The 19,452-nt window shown below is 39.1% G+C and overlaps 1 protein-coding gene across 4 annotated transcripts; it reads left to right on the top strand.

Moving 5' to 3' along the window:
- The first annotated feature begins 464 nt into the window (after nucleotides 1-464).
- Nucleotides 465-18,558, top strand: CCT8 (chaperonin containing TCP1 subunit 8). 4 transcript variants are annotated; one of them, XM_033232254.1, is made up of 16 exons: nucleotides 465-1,059; nucleotides 4,466-4,556; nucleotides 5,289-5,368; nucleotides 7,068-7,217; nucleotides 7,715-7,895; nucleotides 8,008-8,069; nucleotides 9,672-9,809; nucleotides 11,165-11,343; nucleotides 12,144-12,210; nucleotides 12,285-12,372; nucleotides 12,456-12,571; nucleotides 13,129-13,200; nucleotides 13,279-13,443; nucleotides 14,035-14,154; nucleotides 17,893-17,997; nucleotides 18,328-18,558. In XM_033232254.1, exons 1-15 carry the CDS (start codon nucleotides 1,000-1,002, stop codon nucleotides 17,983-17,985), a joined length of 1,662 nt encoding a protein of 553 aa, XP_033088145.1. In that variant the 5' UTR covers nucleotides 465-999; the 3' UTR covers nucleotides 17,986-17,997; nucleotides 18,328-18,558. The 4 variants fall into 4 exon arrangements, with proteins under 4 accessions (XP_033088145.1, XP_033088146.1, XP_033088148.1 ...); XM_033232256.1 differs by having other exon boundaries at nucleotides 925-1,084; XM_033232255.1 differs by lacking the exon at nucleotides 17,893-17,997 and having other exon boundaries at nucleotides 18,328-18,557.
- Nucleotides 18,559-19,452: the final 894 nt, after the last annotated feature.

The following is a 19,452-nucleotide window of genomic DNA, read 5'->3' as shown; positions in this document are numbered from 1 at the left end:
AATGTATATATTATATATAAATCAGATAAATATGTATTTATAGCTGATCTTAAAAAAGTAAAAAGGATTCATATTCCCAGGAAGAAGTAGAAAAGAGGAATATATATAGTGGTTTAGAACCGGCATTTTGCAATCAGTCTGATCTGGGTAGGAATTCTAGCTGTAATATTTACTAGCTCTGTGATCTTGGGAAAATTATTTACCGTTTGTGAACTTCAGTTTCCCTTCTATAAAATGGAAACAATACCATTAAAAATCAAATAGTATTGTCTCCATTTTGTAGAAGGAAAACGAAATGGTATTTTAATCGACAATTCATTAATTTTTAAGATTGACCATTAACAGAGATACTCCATGGAAAGCGGATCATACAGAACCTGGCGCATGTAAAGCAGATCACACAGAACCTGGCACAAGTGAGCATTTGATGTGTGCTACGCTACCCTTTGTGACGACTTCAATTATCATGCGCATTCCCAGCGCTTCCTACGGTGCCCAACACACAGCGCACGCCCAAAGGCAATTTTGGTGGATGGGACAGATGCTCGGCCTCGGGAAAAAAAAAAAAAAAACACACCTGCCCTGATGTTGGTGGCTGGGTCTGGAAGATTACGTGGAAATTAAGCTAAGGATATGTGGTTTCCAGATCAAAAACCGCAAAAATCTATCACCCCGACTACTGGGCCCGATCAGAGAGCACAGACTGGAATAAGCGCCCACGGCCTAGGCCGTCTGCGCGTGCGTGAGCCAGAAACCCGAGGCGCTCCCGGGGCCCGCCCTATCGATCGACCCGATCGGGGATCGTCAGCTTGGTTCTGGTCACAGAAGTTGCTCTTCTCGCGTTGCTTCACATCTGGCGGCGGGGAAAGGGCAGGCTAACTGGAGCGCTAGGAAGAACGAGACACGGCCGCACGCTGCTTTCCCAGAAGGCTGTGCGTGCTCCTTGCTTCCTCCCCTTTCTTCTGAGCGGTCGCGTGAACGGCTTCCTGCAGCCTGGCCATGGCGCTTCACGTTCCCAAGGCTCCGGGCTTTGCCCAGATGCTCAAGGAGGGAGCTAAAGTAAGGGCTGAAGGAAAGGAATGAGGTGGGAGAGTCAGCATAGGGCTGCGGCGGCCGCGGCGAAGTAGGAGGGCCTACTAACGGGCTGAGCGTGCTGCTCTGGCACAGCGGCCGGGGGAAGAGAAAATTCCAGAAGGGGAGGTGATCTTGGAAGGACTCGGCCTTCCAAGTGCCCCAGGGCCTGCAGGCACTTCTCTTCTTCCGCGACCGGGAGGAAGGCTGAGGGGTCGGCGGCACGATCGACATTGTACACCTTGAAGGTGGACGGACGTGAAGCCGCGCGTGCGTTTTGTCTCCATCCATAAATGGGGCTAAGGCTTGTCACGCTTAAAAGGGGTTGTGAGGGTGAAATTGAGTAACGTAGATGAAATTGTCTTGGGAACTGCGACGCCGATTGACACATAGCTCGCGAGTTATAGGATGGGGAAGAAGGAGAACTAGGCGATCCAGAGAAGAGTATGTGGGAAAAAGGGCCGGGTCTTGGTTGCTTCCTTTCCAGTGAGAAACAGGGCTTTCAGCTTGGTTGACAGAAACCATGCGTTGTAGCCAAATGAGTTGCGGTCCCAACTTATGTTAGCTGGCTTAATCTAAAACCTAACTCTCTTGGGTTTTATTTTCTTCACCTTTAAATTACGGAGATTGGACCAAGAGGGTGGTTTCTTTGAGTTCTGACCGTGTAATCTGCAGGATAAGTGATACAGATGACACTGATTTGTTTAATGGCCTTGTTTTGAACGTTATTTCAGTAGCATAGTTTTAAAAAATATCTTACTGCTCTGTTGATAAATTTGTCTCTTGTGCTATTCAAATTGCGTTCCTCTGTATGTCCTCTAGATTTTGTTAATTCAAGAAATAGATCAGTGTGGTTGAATTTAAGGTTATGCGAGGTACGGGGAGCATTAACAGTTTAATAGAACTAGGTTCATGTTTGTAGAATGCACTTTTCAAATAATGTCAGTATAGTAAGTAAATGTCAGGGTTTAATGTAAATGTTGGTGGAATCATCTTTTGAAAATAACATGGGCTGATTTCCTTAAAAAAATCAGGCTGAGATATTAGCTTCCAATTTGGGTTTTTTTCACTAATACAGTTTTGGAAAACTCGTGTATCACAAAACATTATTTGTATTTCCAATGCTAGTAGATTTTTACAGAACACTGAGCTATTTCATTCAATAAATAGGTACTGAAGGAACTGCAGTGAAAGACACAAGTCCCACTTCTCGTAGAGTTTATGTGCTTCTAAGGCAGATATAATGATTAAATAAAAGAAGAATTCCAAATAATGATGAAAGAAACTGTACTATAGTAGAGGATGACAGGAGGTAAAAATGTCTCTAAAAGAAGGATCAGGAATAGGCAGAACACTTAGATATTTAGGGAAGAACTCTTAGCTCAGTGCTTAGTGAGAGAAGCCCCTGAGCCTGGGCTGTTTACCCCCACCTCTTATTTAGGTGTACTTAACTAGTACAAAGACCCTGAGGAAGGAATGATTTGAACGTGTTTTTTTTCCTTCTTCTTCTTTAAAAAAAACAAAACAGGTTATAGGGCTGAAGCTTACCAAAGAAAAGAAGAATGGTAAATTCAGAGGAGGAGCTATGCAAGGATACACGGGCCAGGATATGTAGGGCCTTGTTTCCCTGAAGAGGGATTTGCATTTTATCCTAAGTGGGATAGGAAACTATTGAAGGGTTTTTTTTGTTGTTGTTGTTTGTTTTTTTTTTTTTTTTTTGAGACGAGATCTTGTTCTGTCGCCCAGGCTGGGATGCAGTGGCGCAATCTCCAACCTCCACCTGCCGGGTTCACGCGATTCTCCTGCCTCAGCCTCCGGAGTAGCTGGGATTACAGGCGCACGCCCTGCTAATTTTTTGTGTGTTTTTAGTAGAGACAAGGGTTCACTATGTTGACCAGCCTGGTCTTAAACTCCTGACCTCGTGATCCGCTCGCCTAGGCCTCCCAAAGTGCTGGGATTACAGGCGTGAGCCACCGCGCCCGGCCTTGAAGGTCTTAAGTATGGGAATGATGGGATCTGATCAGATGGTAGTTTCTCACAGAATGGGGAGTGAGGGGAAGAAGCAAGAGTGTAAGCCAGGAGTTCAGACTTAAGTGTTACTGCTGTCATACAGTTCTTATTGCTGAAGATGCTTTTAGAGTAGTGGCTGTTGGCAGGGGTAAAATACAAAAAAACTTAGCCTGGTGTGGTGGCGCGCGCCTCTAGTCCCAGCTTCTCAGGAGGCTGAGCCTCCAGAATTGCTTGAACCGGGAGGCCCAGGTTGCAGTGAGCTGAGATTGTGCCACCGCACTCCAGCCTGAGCAATAGAGACTCTTTCTCTCAAAAAAAATGTAATGGCTATTAACCTTGGTTTTGGATCACAAAATCATGGCTTGTATTGTAAAGCAGTACTGCGTAATAGAACTTTTCGCAGTGTTGGACATATGCTGTATCAGCCTGTCCAATGTGATATTCATTAGCCACATGTAGCTACTGGGCATTTGAACTGTGCGTGGCTCCTGCAATTGAGGAACTGAATTTTTAAATTTTAATTACTTGAAAATTTATTTTACTTGCTTTCACTAGCCCCATGTAGCTAGTGGCGACTGTATTGGGCAGCACAGCTCTAAAGAAATGTTCTCATGCACTGTAGATGAGTGAAATATATCTGAGGACCCAAGTAAACCTCAACTCTAAAAAGTCCAGTGTGGAATTTGTGAGAGTTTTTAGTACTGTGAACAGTTCACTTTTTCAATACATATACATTGGGATAATGTTGCAATTCAAAAAAAGTATTCAACAGTCTGTGTACTTCGGTCCCTAAACACTTCAGTGGCATATACTTAAAGAACTTTTGGCTTTACAAAAGCCTAGATTCTAACACAATGAGAAAAATATTCCACATTTCAACATTAGAAAATACCGATAAACTCTGGAAAGGTATTCGACTTGAAGTACCTCATTCCCATTCTCTAATTAGCCTTAGCATGGTTCCCTGTACTTTTCACTACTTTTAATAAAAAAATTATAAGTCTTACGATTTGATGTGTAAGTAGGTATCTGCAGTCCCCCAAAATGTTATACTTTTATTCATTCAGCTAGAGAGGAAATGTATGCATCATTTATGGATATCAAATGCTGTGTTTTACATAAATCTTGTTTGATTGTCTCAACAATCCTATGAGGTAGGTACTATTATAATTACCTCATTTTATAATGAAGAAATATTAAGAAAATTGCCCAAATTAAAAAAGAGCCAGAAAGCTGATTTGTAACCAGCCCTCTTGTGCCGAATACCTCAGCTAAGCTCCCTCTTTATTAGAAGTAAGATATAAGCAAAGATATCTTCTGTTTGAAAATTCTTGTTTCACTCTCCTGTCTAATTAGCGGGGTTTTTTGTTTGTTTTTTTAACAGCACTTTTCAGGATTAGAAGAGGCTGTGTATAGAAATATACAAGCTTGCAAGGAGCTTGCCCAAACCACTCGTACAGCATATGGACCAAATGGTAATTTCTAAATTAATATTTGTAAAGATACAGTAGTAGAATTTTGTGTACTACCTCTTCTTTCAAACTTGTTCTGAGGATGTGATAGTATGGCTTTGGAAGTTAATTTGATAGCTCAATTAATAGTTCAAGTTTTTAGTTATTTCTAATTTTCAATCAACTCACATCTCTAGAAAAATAGGGATCAATATATTACTTTTTATCCTGTTGAGAGGGTAGAAAAATTATCACACTTTGACTAGTAAGATAGTACCTAATGTTCATTATGACAAACACTGAATATAAAAGTGACATAGTTTAAGGAAGAAAATTCCCTCCTTCTTCTTGCCTTCTACCACCAATTAAATTTAATTGATACAGTTTCATGGAATAAACATACAACTAATTATACTAAATAGGTTATTTGGCCTTTTTACATGTTAATATCTGTTGAGCACTTGTTGCACGACAATCATGTTGCAAACAGAAGACAGAAATTGGCAAAAATGTGAGATTTGGCATGTTACGTAGTAAATATTATAGGACATTAAAAAGGAAAGAAAGAATATGGGTCTGTGGTCAGAGAATGCCCATGGGGCTATAAGATAAACTTGAAGAATAGATACTATGTGTTTTCTTACAAAGCTATTTTTTAAATATACAAATTTATATTTTTTTACTAGATTTTCGTGGGTATTTGGGTAAGGATTTGATTAATAATGGCTTTTTCTTTTTTTAACTGTTACTTTTGAGGAATGAACAAAATGGTTATCAACCACTTGGAGAAGTTGTTTGTGACAAATGATGCAGCGACTATTTTAAGAGAACTAGAAGTAAGTTGTTTCTTTAAAAGTCAAGAAATATTTTGGTGACATCAAAATTAAGTAGACTTTAACTAGAAGAAATCTCTTACTTCAGATTGGATAAGGGACTATTTTTCCAACTTGAAAATTTATTATACAGGTTGTTCTAATTATAGAGAGCCCTCTTTAGATGGAACATTGTAACCACTGAAATCTTAAAAATTTCTTAAGTTATTGATTTGTGGAGGGATTGGTTGTGATACATTGCTAATTGCGATATGAAATTGATTACCATTATCTTCATTCGATAGAGTGACTCTGAAGTGAATTATTCCACAATGCAAAAACGTATACATAAAACAGTGGTTTTTAAAAAGATCCACCCACTTGGTTTTATGAAAATAAAAACAGTCAGTTTATGGCATTCTACTTTGTTCAGCTCCAGTTTTGCTATTAGAGTCTATAAAATAGATACTGCCTGCCAGCAGGGTTGTAAGGAAGATCTGGCACCTGAACAGGCAGAGAGAGCCATTCCTCATTCCCGCCTTGTAATTAAAGGATAACATATTCAGCTTCAGGGAATTTTCCTGCAGCTTAGCCCTTGAAAGCGCTAGAACTTAATCTTTTGTTTTAAATGAAACTATAGAAGAATCAGCATTTCTCTAACCTCTTAAAATATTTTTGGCTGGACGCGGTGGCTCATGCCTGTAATCCCACCACTTTGGGAGGTCGAGGCAGGTGGATCGCCTGAGGTCAGGGGTTCTAGACTAGCCTGGCCAACATGGTGAAACCCCGTCTCTACTAAAAATACAGAAAAAAAATTAGCCGGGTGTGGTGGTGCACACCTGTAATTCCAGCTACTCAGGAGGCTGGGGCTGAAAAATCGCTTGAACCTGGGAGGCCGAGGTTGCAATGAGCCAAGATCATGCCACTGCACTCCAGTCTGGGCAATAGACCAAGACTCCAACTTAAAAATATATAATATATAATTTTTTTTAAGTTAAAAGTTAAATTTTAACTCCACAAAACACTTGTGCAATAATTTGTCATTGTGAATGTTAATGTTGCATACTGATGATCTCAGGAGTTAACATCAGGAGTTATTAAAGTACAGTGGTGATACTGTCAAAGTAATAAAATCACAGGGCTGACTTTTATAGTTTACTCCCTGCTTTCAGTTCTTACTCCTTGGCTTGTTTCTGTAAAGGTATCTAAAATTAAATCTTAAGAATAAAATCCACGTAAAATTATGTTACATTTTAAGAAAAATTTTATACCCCCCCCTTTCTTTAAATCACAAATGATAGCCCTTAGAACAAGAATATATGGTAAAATAGATACTGAGACTCATGACCAAGTTAAGTGGTATCTATTTTAGTTCTCCTGAAGGATTTTTAAAAAATACTTAGGTTTGGTGGTTGTAATTACTTTGTTTTTTAATTTAGTGAGATATAATGATATGCTGAACCATATGTGTGGCACTGTATGTACAGGCCATCAAAAGAGGATGCACTTTGAAATTCTTATTTATAGTGATACATTTGTGCTGATCGGCATAAAGGGACTTGGATTTTTTCTTGTGACCACACTATAAGTAGCGTATAGCAGTGTGATCAAATGGAGTTACTTAATCTACAGGAAAATTGGAGTCTATTTAAGAAATGGAAATGAACAATTTTATGCTGCTTTAAGAATCAGATGTTTAACTTGGTATTACCTTTTCTACTAGGTACAGCATCCTGCTGCAAAAATGATTGTAATGGCTTCTCATATGCAAGAGCAAGAAGTTGGAGATGGCACAAACTTTGTTCTGGTATTTGCTGGAGCTCTCCTGGAATTAGCTGAAGAACTTCTGAGGATTGGCCTGTCAGTTTCAGAGGCAAGTGTTCATTTATAATTTACTCCTACTTAATTTTTGCTTACATTTTGCTTACCTGCTTAAAACATAAACTAAAATCATTATTATAATAGTAGCTAACATGTACTGAGCAGTTTCTCTGTACCAGCCATTACAGTACATATGCTTCACATGCAGTATCATTTTAGTCTCACGAAAACCCTATTAGTGAGGCCTTATAATCCCATTTTATCTATTTTTTCTTTTTTTTTTCCACTTTATTTTAGATGAGAAAAGAGATTAAAATTAGAAAAATCTTGCCCAAGATCTCATAGCTAGTGAGTTAGGTAGAGTTAAGATTCAAATTTGGGCTGTCATCTAAGCCTCCATTCATAACTAGTAGAGTGTACTATATGTATTATTCCAAAGTATATTCTTTGTCATTTTATATCAAAAATAAACTTCCATATGTATTCAGTTACCTAAGTAAGCTACTTTAAGTCATGTCAGAATAGGAAATGTTGTTGTTTATATTTCAGGTCATAGAAGGTTATGAAATAGCCTGCAGAAAAGCTCATGAGATTCTTCCTAATTTGGTATGTTGTTCTGCAAAAAACCTTCGAGATGTTGATGAAGTCTCATCTCTACTTCGTACCTCCATAATGAGTAAACAATATGGTAATGAAGTATTTCTGGCCAAGCTTATTGCTCAGGCATGCGGTAAGTAAATTTCAGTAAATGAAAAGATCCAAAATAAAAATGTCTTTAACATGACTAGGTATTTTCTCTGTTGTCCCAAAATAATCTTTTGATATGTCTCATTTCTTAACAGTATCTATTTTTCCTGATTCCGGCCATTTCAATGTTGATAACATCAGAGTCTGTAAAATTCTGGTAAGTAGAAAATGCATTAATGCTACATATCTAGATCAGTTTTTTGTGTTGTTTTTGTTTTTTGTGCAAAAAAAAAAAAAATTGTGTTCATCAAAACCTAAATGTTACTTCATGATTTCGGACACTTAGGACTTTTTTCGAGGCATTATTATTTTTTATTTATTTATTTTATTTTTTGAGATGGAGTCTTGCTCTTGTTGCCCAGGCTGGAGTGTAATGGCGCGATCTCGGCTTACCGCAACCTCTGCCTCCCGGTTCAAGCGATTCTCCAGTCTCAGCCTCCCGAGTAGCTGGGATTACAGGCATGCGCCACCACACCCGGCTAATTTTGTATTTTTAGTAGAGATGGGGTTTCTCCATGTTGGTCAGGCTGTTCTTGAACTCCCAACCTCAGGTGATCCCGCCCACCTCGGCCTCCCAAAGTGCTGGGATTAACAGGCGTCAGCCACTGTGCCTGGCCTTCGAGGCATTATTTTATAACATTTTGATATTGCTAAGTTGTAATAATGCTACTACCTATTTAAGTTTAAAAGGATATTGACATACTATCTCCTTATAAAGTCATTTTCTGTGATGTCTTGTGGGTTTAAGAACAATGTATAAACAAAATGCTAAATTTTTTTTTTTTTTTTTTGAGATAGTCTGTCTCTGTCGCCCAGGTTGGAGTGCAGTGCCGCGACCTTGGCTCACTGCAACCTCCGTCTCCCAGTTTCAAGTGATTCTCCTGCCTCAACCTCCCGAGTAGCTGGGATTATAGGTGTGCGTCACCAAGCCCAGCTAATTTTTGTGTTTTTTAGTAGAGGCAGGGTTTTCGCCATGTTGGCCTGGCTGGTCTCGAACTCCTGACCTCATGATCCGCCCACCTTGGCCTCCCAAAGTGCTGAGATTACGGGTGTGAGCCACCACGCCCAGCCCAAAATACTAATTTTTTTGTGTTCTTCATAATACTCTGAATTATAATAAGCTTAGAAGACAGTTTTGAGTGGGGTGGAAATTGCCCTATCCCTCTTCAATAATAGAATTCACACTTTAATGTTAGTATTGAAATATTATATTTTTGATAAAATGTGCTTGATAGAGTAAAACCTATCAGTGGAGTGGTTTTGGTTTTGCACATTTGGCATTCTGATTGTTAATGTGAATTTAGCTTAACATAAGTACATGTGCTTTCCCTGAAGATCCTCATGTGTTCCATGTTTGCTGTCTCCCTCCACGTCCTGCCAGCTTTCCCCATTAAACTGTGACCTTGTGAGGACAGAATCTTTGCCTTGTGTGTTGTATTCGCAGTATTGACAGCTGTGGCTGGTATATTGGCACCAAGTACTAGGTAACTGAATGGCTAAGAGCAGTTCTCTGCCTTTGGTTCTTCCCAGTACACTGAAGGACCTCTCCTCTCTAACAGTAGCCCATTCCCTCAGTGATTTCTGACTAGAGCAGAAGGGCGTGCTTTATGTCCAGCCCCCCACCCCTTATCCCAGGAGTCACTGTCTTGGTTTATGACTTTATTTTAGAGAGGGAGATTTCTGGTATATGGAGAATGAACAGTTTGACCGTAATGTTATTTCATGAGATCGCTGATGGTTTTGGTATTCAATTCCTTAGGGCTCCGGTATCAGTTCCTCTTCAGTATTGCATGGCATGGTTTTTAAGAAGGAAACCGAAGGTGATGTAACATCTGTCAAAGATGCAAAAATAGCAGTGTACTCTTGTCCTTTTGATGGCACGATAACAGAAACTAAGGTATGTAGACTTCAAACCTTAAAAGTAATAATTGGGGTTGCACTTTCAGATTGTTTGAGTTAGCTCTTAAAGCAGTAAGTACTTCTTAAAAAACTGAACATTGCAGGATCTTACCTATTTTTTTATGCCAGATTTATGTTCTTTGAATATCTAATTCAACTACTGAACATTAAACTTGAAATATAAAGATGGTGGCCATATTATTTATAATCTGACACACAGCCCTTCTAGTACAGCTTATAAATTCAGCAAGTGAAAGAATATGAGAATGCGAGTACTTTGTGTACTCGTCACAAAAATAAAATTGATATTCTGTAGCATCCTGAAACAAGATAAGCTAATGTAATTTGAAAATGGTAGGTATGTTTCTAAAAATATATGTTAGAAAGTTTGAAGTTTGTGTTTACAGTCAATAGTGACTGACTTCATCTCTAGAATTCTTGAAATCCAAGTTGTTGACAGTTTTAAAATTTTGTAGCATGAGCTGGTTGTGGTCTTTGGTCCACATTTTATTTTATTTTATTTTATTCTTTTTTTTTTTTGAGACAGTGTCTTGCTTTGTCACCCAGGCTGGAGTGCATTGGTATGATCTCGGCTCACTGCAACCTCTGCCTCTTGGGTTCAAGCGATCTCTGGCTAATTTCTGTACTTTCAGTAGAGACAGTTTAACCATGTTGGCCAGACTGGTCTCCAACTCCTGACTGCAAATGATCCACCTACCTTGGCCTCGCCAAGTCCACATTTTAGAAAAAGTTTGAGAACCACAATGTTGTTTTGCTAATACTAGTTAACCTTTGTCAAAAGACAAATACCAGGACACCTATCTGACATATAAAATAAAAGTGCTTTTCGGCCGGGCACGGTGGCTCACGCCTATAATCCCAGCATAGGCCAAGGCAGGCAAATCACGAGGTCAGGAGATTGAGACCATCCTGGCCAACATGGTGAAACCCTGTCTCTACTAAAAATACAAAAATTAGCTAGGCGTGGTGGCGCTTGCCTGTAAGCCCAGCTACTTGTGAGGCTGAGGCAGGAGAATCGCTTGAACCAGGGAGTCAGAGGTTGCGGTGAGCCGAGATCCTGCCACTGCACACCAGCATGGCGACAGAGTGAGACTGTGTCTCAAAAATAAATAACTAGAAGTACTTTTCCACCTAAGTACTTATCAAAAGCAGATGCATCTAGAAGGTTCTAGAAGCATTTAGTATTCTGCTGCTTCATAATATATGCACATTTATCTTCTTTTTTTTTTTTGCCAAACCTTAAAATTATTTATTCAGTAAACTGCTATCTTACAACTTTGAACACCAATGTAGTGAAATGATTTTAAAGGGAATGTTTACTTGTTTTGCCAGGGAACAGTGTTGATAAAGACTGCTGAAGAACTGATGAATTTTAGTAAGGGAGAAGAAAATCTCATGGATGCACAAGTCAAAGCTATTGCTGATACTGGTGCAAATGTCGTAGTAACAGGTGGCAAAGTGGCAGACATGGCTCTTCATTATGCAAACAAATATAATATCATGTTAGTGAGGTAAGAGAAAGCCAAATTCTTTTTACCTATATCATAAATGTTTTTTTCGGTGGTGAAAACACTAAACAAAATAGACCACGACGACTGTTAATAAAGGGAAAGTATAGGTATTAGGTCAAATAGCAAAAGGACTTAGTTTGGGGAGGGGTCAGGAAACACCTCTGAGAAAACATAAATTGAAGCTGAGAGCTTGAAGAACCAATGACCAGATATCTGAAGAGGGAAAAGCATTCCAGGCAAAAGGAACAACTTGTCCAAGAGACTAGACACAAGCTTGGTGCATTGCCTATCAGAGTGTGGAGTCAGGAAGATCCCTTTTAATCCATGAACACATTTATGGTGCACACTAGACAACTTATCCATTTCTACCTACCACCATCCCTAGTACCTAATAAAATGTGCAAAATAAATCACTCCTGTTCACAGAACATTGATTGCACAAAGTAAAGCAAAAATTTTCTATATGCTGTTGAGTTTTGTAAGGGTTTCCCTGGTGTTTTAGAACTATAAACCACTGGCATCCTAAAGTGACTTCCATTCTCGCAATTCTAGAACAATGCCATACAACACAGACTTAAGATGTGGTACTATTGGCCAGCTGGACTCGCTCAGAGTCAGCAATCAGCTTCCTGGCCTCAGTGTTCATTGCAATCCAGACGTGTTCTGAGTTAAAATCCACTGTCAAAAGAATGTGACATGGGGGCTGGTATACAGGTTCCTCTTTAATTTGAAGTTTATATGCTATCTGAAATTAAAGTCAAATGGATTAAAACTTGTATTAAGGTCTTTGTTTTTTAAAGGCTAAACTCAAAATGGGATCTCCGAAGACTCTGTAAAACAGTTGGTGCTACAGCTCTTCCTAGATTGGTATGTATTTTGGAAAACACTAAAAGATAGTTGAACATGATGGAATTTTTATTACAACAGTCACTTTCTTACAGACACCTCCTGTCCTTGAAGAAATGGGACATTGTGACAGTGTTTGCCTCTCAGAAGTTGGAGATACTCAGGTGGTGGTTTTTAAGCATGGTATGTAGGAATGGTAAAACATGTTTAAGTGCAGGGCTTTAGCTCTTGTATTTAATCACCAAATATATTTAATTTTTTGATAGAAAAGGAAGATGGCGCCATTTCTACCATAGTACTTCGAGGCTCTACAGACAATCTGATGGATGACATAGAAAGGGCAGTAGACGATGGTGTTAATACTTTCAAAGTTCTTACAAGGGTCAGTATTAGCAATAATCTTAGTAGTTTGTAAGGTCTGAGTACTTTGTATGTTCTTAAAAGTACAGTTGGCAGACTCATGCACATCACGAGTACTTCAGAATGAGTGGTTTATATGAAATGAAGCACCTGTTTTTGTTTTTACCTAAGACTTAAGTGTTCACTGCTATTGAATATGATAGTTTCCAAAAAGGATTGTACAGAGGAGTTAACAGCAACGCAGAGCTTTTAAAAACATTGTTTATGGTAGTTTTCCATTGTAATGTACTTTGAGTTGCTAAAGCAGTTCTTAGTGCTATATCTGTGGATATGCAAAAATGATATGGTGCTATTCCCATTCTTCACTTTGATCCTTTTCATATACCAGACACCGTGCACTAAGAAAATCTGCCCCACCCACTCACTTTTACCAAATTTGTAATATGTATTTGAGTAACAATGACTGATAAAAACTCCTGTTTGGTGGGGTACTGGAATGTGAAAAGATGAGAAAACTGCGAACTGCTTTTTAGTGAATTTTTGTGTGTTTTTTTTTTTTGGCGGGGGGACTACGTACAGGATAAACGTCTTGTACCTGGAGGTGGAGCAACAGAAATTGAATTAGCCAAACAGATCACATCATACGGAGAGGTACAGCTTTTTCTGTATAAATTGACTTTCTTTCCATTGCTTGAATAAAAGGCAATAATTAACACATTTTTGTTTTAGACATGTCCTGGACTTGAACAGTACGCTATTAAGAAGTTTGCTGAGGCATTTGAAGCTATTCCCCGCGCACTGGCAGAAAACTCTGGAGTTAAGGCCAATGAAGTAATCTCTAAACTTTATGCAGTACATCAAGAAGGAAATAAAAATGTTGGATTAGATATTGAGGTATTTGAAAAAACACTGAACTTAAATTGCTTTATTTGGGGAATGCACAACCTAAAAATAGTGTGAGTTTAAAAGAAGTATCAATGAGAAACAGGGTTCTGATTTGGGAGCAGATTATTTTCTTAGTTTTTACATAGTTTGTCTGATGGAAGAATGTTTCATTTTCCTTCTGTTTTATTGATAGCCTTCTGTTCTGTAGTGTGTAATCAGCCCAGTTCTGTAGCCATTGATTCAACCAACCACAGATTGAAATATTTGGAAAAACTAAACACATGTAAAAATACAGTATAACAACTATTTACACTGTTATATAATTAATCTGGAGATGATTTAAAGTATATACGAGGATGCGCATAGATTAAATCCAAACACCATGCCATTTTATGTAATGGATTTGAGCATCCACGGATTTTGGCATCCTTGGGGGTCCTGGAACCAATCCTCACATACTAAAGGATGACTCTGTAAGGTAGTACTGTGCTTGGTTACTTTCCAGTACTATTTAAGGAGCTATGTGGGGCTTTTTGTTAGGTATAAACATTTTCACATAAGAGGATTTTAAATGAAAGGATGAAAATTGTGCTTTGACAGGCTGAAGTCCCTGCTGTAAAGGACATGTTGGAAGCTGGTATTCTAGATACTTACCTGGGAAAATATTGGGCTATCAAACTCGCTACTAATGCTGCAGTCACTGTACTTAGAGTGGATCAGGTGAGCAAAGTGAAATTTTGATCTTTAAAAATACTCATTTGCATATGGTTTAATAGTCTATTTTCCCAGAACTAGAACATAGCATAGTTCTAATTCAAAGGATTCTTAGTCCTCACTCCTCACATATTAGACACTATGTGCCCCCCTCCGTTTTTTTTTCTTCTATTATAAATTGTATTGAATATATTACAACTAATTTAAAATGGACATCTTTCCACTGAAAGAATCCTTTGCCATTTTAAGTTGGAATCAGTGGAACAAATGTAAGTTAAATATAACTTTCAAACCTTTTAGCCTTAGAACCCCTTTGTACAAATAATTTAGAGAGTAAATTTAATGTATAATACTAACATGGAATTTGGAAGGACCATAAAGCCCTCAAGCAGACATTGCAGACCACCAACCTGAAGGAAAATGGAGTCTCTAGCTGTCTGCAGATAAGAGGACGGGGCATTGAAAATTTTTTCTGCTATGACAAATTATAGCTTGAGGTACTAAAAGATGTTAAAGGTGTTTAAAAATCATATTTCTACTTTTTTTTTGAACTGTGGTAGACTGTTCTATATATAGAAGTAGGCCGGGCACGGTGGCTCAAGCCTGTAATCCCAGCACTTTGGGAGGCCGAGACGGGTGGATCACGAGGTCAGGAGATCGAGACCATCCTGGCTAACATGGTGAAACCCCGTCTCTACTAAAAAAATACAAAAAATTAGCCGGGCGATGTGGCGGGCGCCTGTAGTCCCAGCTACTCGGGAGGCTGAGGCGAGAGAATGGCATAAACCCGGGAGGCGGAGCTTGCAGTGAGCTGAGATCCGGCCACTGCACTCCAGCCTGGGCGACAGAGTGAGACTCCGTCTCAAAAAAAAAAAAAAAAAAAAAAAGAAGTAAACCTGAAATCATAATTATTTTTCCAAAAGGCATTTTCTGGCAAACTTAATCATTTCCCCACAAAATTTCAGAAGTAATTAATAAGCAATGACTATTTATAAGTACTTAATAGAAAATTTTAATTTGCTAGAGGGACAGTATAAATCCATTAGGTAAAAGTCATGTCATATTAAAGTTGGAGTAAGTCCTAAGTAGAAATCAGTGGAAAGATAATTCAACTTTTAAGTACAGTAAGGACCAGTTGGTTTTAATTATAACAAATTTATTGGAAGAACTATGATAGCAAGAGATAACCAAAAAGAACTGGATATTTGGTTTCAAGTCACTGGAAATAAGCAGAAACTAGATGTTTGGGTACCAGATTAACAGCGGTTTCTCTATCAGCTTATTAGGTGATTTTCAATGGAAGAATATGTTTGAGTTTTTAAATAAATAGAGACCTAAGGAAATACTTATTCTAGAAATTAGAATGTGGCTAAGAATAAAAGGGGAAACCAAAAATAGCAGGGACTTAAGAAGCTAAGTAGACTGCAGCATAAGGTACGCAAAAATTCCAACTGAGTTAGGAACTGAATGTCAATTATTTCCAACCAAGACAATAACAACCACCCTTGGTCACAAAGGCACTTTGATTTTTGGCTTTAAACTAGGAACTCTGCTTTATCTTATGGTAGGGGAAGTTGTTGGTTGATCTGTTCCCCTAGTCTTTGCACTCTGTGTAAAGTATGTATCTAAAGGACCCATCCAACTATACTAACCAGTTTGTGTATATAGTGTATAGTATAATGAACCTCAATTTGTATAGTATATATTCTAGAAAAGGAATTGCACATCAAGCTTTAAGCATTAGATAGTGTAGTACGGGCTGGATTAATCTTTGTTCGAATGTCTGTTTCACTAGTTCTCAAAGTATGGTCCCAAAATAGCATCAACATCACCTGAGAACTTGTTAGAATGACAGATTCTCAGCCAGGTATGGTGGCTCACACCTGTAATCCCAGTTATGCAGGAGGCTGAGGTGGGAGGATCACTTGAGCCTGGGAGTAGAAGGCTGCAGTGAGCTATGATCAGATCTCATGGCACTCCAGCCTGGTTGACAGAGTGATACTCCATCTTTTAAAAAACTAAAAATAAATAAGAAATACAGATTCTCGGAGGCCGGGCGTGGTGGCTCACGCCTGTAATCCCAGCACTTTGGGAGGCTGAGGCAGTCGGATCACAAGGTCAGGAGATCGAGACCATCCTGGCTAACGTGGTGAAACCCCATCTCTACTAAAAAAACAAAAGATTAGCTGGGTGTGGTGGCAGATGCCTGTAGTCCCAGCTACTTGGGTGACTGAGGCAGGAGAATGGTGTGAACCTGGGAGGCAGAGTTTGCAGTGAGCATAAATGGCACCACTGCACTCCATCCTGGGCAACAGAGCAAGACTCCGTCTCAAAAAAAAGAGAAATACAGATTCTTGGATTTCACTCCAGACCCAGTGATACCAGAAATGTTGGAAGAAGCCTAGCAGTCTGTTTTAATGAGCACTCTGTCTGATTATGGTGCCCACTAAAATTTGTGAACTACTTGTTTTAGTTATTTTATTTATTTATTTATTTTTTATTATTTTGAGATGGAGTCTCACTCTGTCGCCAGGCTGGAGTGCAGTGGCGTGATCTCAGTTCACTGCAACCTCCACTTCCCTGGTTCAACCGATTCTCCTGCCTCAGCCTCCCAAGTAGCTGGCACTACAGGCATATGCCACCATGCCCACTTAATTTTTTTTTTTAATTTTAGTAGAGATGGGGTTTCACCATGTTGGCCAGGATGGTCTCGATCTCTTGACCTCGTGATCTGCCCACCTCAGCTGCCCAAAGTGCTGGGATTACAGGTGTGAGCCACCACACCCGGCTTTTAGTTACTTTTTAAAATCAAGGTGCACTTAGGTTCTAAAATTACGCTTAATGCCTTTAATTCAATCTGATATTACCCTCAATCAGTAACATGTTACTCTGAGAATTTCAGGTTTAGGTATCTTTGTTGTTGTTTTTGTTGTTGTGATAAGGTCTTACTCTATCACCCAGGTTGGAGTACAGTGGCACAATCATAATAAGCTCCCCACAACCTCAAAATCCTGAGTTCCAGTGATTCTTCTGCCTTAGCATCCTGAATAGCTGGGACTGTAGGCAGGTGCTGTCACGGTTGGCTGATTTTATGTGTGTGTATATATATATATTTTATATATACATTTTTTTTTTAGTTTTTGTAGACTGGGTCTCTTTGTTGCTGAGGCTGGTCTCAAACTCCTGGCCTCAAACCTTGGCCTCCCAAAGTGCTAGGATTACAGGCACGAGCCACTGTGCACAGCTTATGTTTGCAGATGGTAATTAAGATGTTTTCTGGCTGAGCACAGTGGCTCAGGCCTGTAATCCCAACACTTCGGGAGGCCGAGGTGGGTGGATCATGCAGGAGTTTGAGACCAGCCTGGCCAACATGGTGAAACCCCATCTGTTCTAAAAATAAAAAATTAGCCGGGCATGGTGGCAGGCACCTGTAAACTCAGTTACTTGGGAGGCTGAGGCAGAAGAATTGCTTGAACCCAGGAGGCAGAGGTTGCATTGAGGCAAGATTGCGCCACTGCACTCTCTAGCCTGGGCAACAGAGCAAGACTCTGTCTCAAAAAAAAAAACTAAAACCCATTTATTTTAGATAAAGTAAGGTGAGGTTTGTGGCGCTTTTTTTAACTTGGGAACTAAGGGCTTAGATTTTTGTTTATGAAAACCGGATGCTTTGAATGGTTCTCATTTACAGGTTTTGGAACATTTCAGTGTTAAACTTTGTATATATTTATGTATCAACTACTTTAGATTATAATGGCAAAGGTGGCAGGTGGACCTAAAGCTCCTAAACTACAAGGAAATTGGGACAGAGATGGTTGGCAAGACGAATCTCATATATAAATAGCAAATCAGGTGCCAAACTGACTGACCGACTTATACTAGTGATGCATGCACATATTTTCACTTTCAGCTTTTTGAGTTATTGAAGTGCATGTCTTGGAATGTTCACTAATCTGTGTGGATTTTGTTGCGGTTATCCACAAAAGCAGTAAACCTCATGCTGCTGAAAGTTTACAATTGAATTTCTAACAAGGGAGCTAGCAAATTGCTATAGTGTTTTATATGCAGTACATAATTATATCAAGAAGACTGCTTAATCTTAAATCATGCTAATAGAAGCATTCTTTTCATTCTAAAGGTTGAGTTTATAAGCATACTTTTGTGTGATTCTTTTTTATGCAGATCATCATGGCAAAACCAGCTGGTGGGCCCAAGCCTCCAAGTGGGAAGAAAGACTGGGATGATGACCAAAATGATTGAAATTGGCTTAATTTTTACTGTAGGTGAAGGCTGTATTTGTAGTAGTACTCTAAGAATCGCCTGATGTTTTCTTATTCTCCTTAAATTAAGAGGTATTTTGTGTTTGTATTCTTGGCTGGATGTTATAATAAACATATTGTTACTGTCAAAGCCTTACTGTCTAATGACCACGGTTATTGGCTCTAAATGACTTGTGTTCCTCTCAACCTTGTTAATCACATCAGCTATGGGACTTAAGGCAAGTCATTTATGTAAGTAGAGGCCTGTTACCCATGTGTATCTGGTCTACTGCCTGTGTGTGTAAATAAGTTATTGGAAAACAGCCATGCTCATACCATTACATATTGTCTGCAGTTGCTTTCTAACAAGGGAGTGGCAGAATTAAGTATTTTTAACAGAGACCAAATGGGCCTACAAAGCCTAAAATATTTACTATCTGGCCCTCTACAGGAAAGGTCTGTCAACACCTGGACTAGATTTCCAGAGTGTTTTTGTCACAGCTCTGGAATGCCTTACTCAAGGTGACTTGTTCCAATAGCAATTAATAATTTGTTGAATGGAAGACACTCTACTTAGCAAAGTACCAAAAAATGCTTATAACTGAAAATAGATCTCCTGACATGTACAAAATTAAGTCCGTTTTCATAAAGCAGATCCTATTTTGTTACAATCAGGAGTGTTGAAAAAGCCAAGAACATTATAAATAAATATATTATAAATAATTATACTGAATTTTATAGGACATGTGCTACTATACGTGTTGGTTATGTAAGGTCCTCAATACTGTTTGAAATTGTGTGTGTATATATTTTTCCTTGAGACAGGGTGTTGCTCTGTCGCACAAGCTGGAGTGCAGTGGTGAAAGCTCAGCCCACTGCAACCTCCACTCTTGGGCTCAGGCAATCCACCTATCTCAGCCTCCTGAAAAGGGTCTCACTGTGTTACCCAGGCTGGTCTCAAACTCCCGGGCTCAAGGTTTCTACTGCCTTGACCTCCCAGAGTGCTATTACAAGCATAAGCCACCATGCCAGCCTGTTTTTAGTATTC

The sequence above is a fragment of the Trachypithecus francoisi genome, unplaced genomic scaffold (genome assembly GCF_009764315.1).
Source record: "Trachypithecus francoisi isolate TF-2019V2 unplaced genomic scaffold, Tfra_2.0 Lachesis_group14, whole genome shotgun sequence".
Taxonomy (NCBI): Eukaryota; Metazoa; Chordata; class Mammalia; order Primates; family Cercopithecidae; genus Trachypithecus; species Trachypithecus francoisi.
This window is presented reverse-complemented; position numbering and strand designations above follow the sequence as displayed.

What these genes read in the sequence shown, in the direction of transcription:
- CCT8 (XM_033232254.1), top strand. Translation starts at nt 1,000, where the DNA reads ATGGCGCTTCACGTTCCCAAGGCTCCGGGCTTTGCCCAGATGCTCAAG. An exon ending in TATAATATCATGTTAGTGAG is followed by an intron (nt 11,344 to 12,143) that starts GTAAGAGAAAGC and finishes TGTTTTTTAAAG; the next exon opens with GCTAAACTCAAAATGGGATC. An exon ending in AGATCACATCATACGGAGAG is followed by an intron (nt 13,201 to 13,278) that starts GTACAGCTTTTT and finishes TTTTTGTTTTAG; the next exon opens with ACATGTCCTGGACTTGAACA.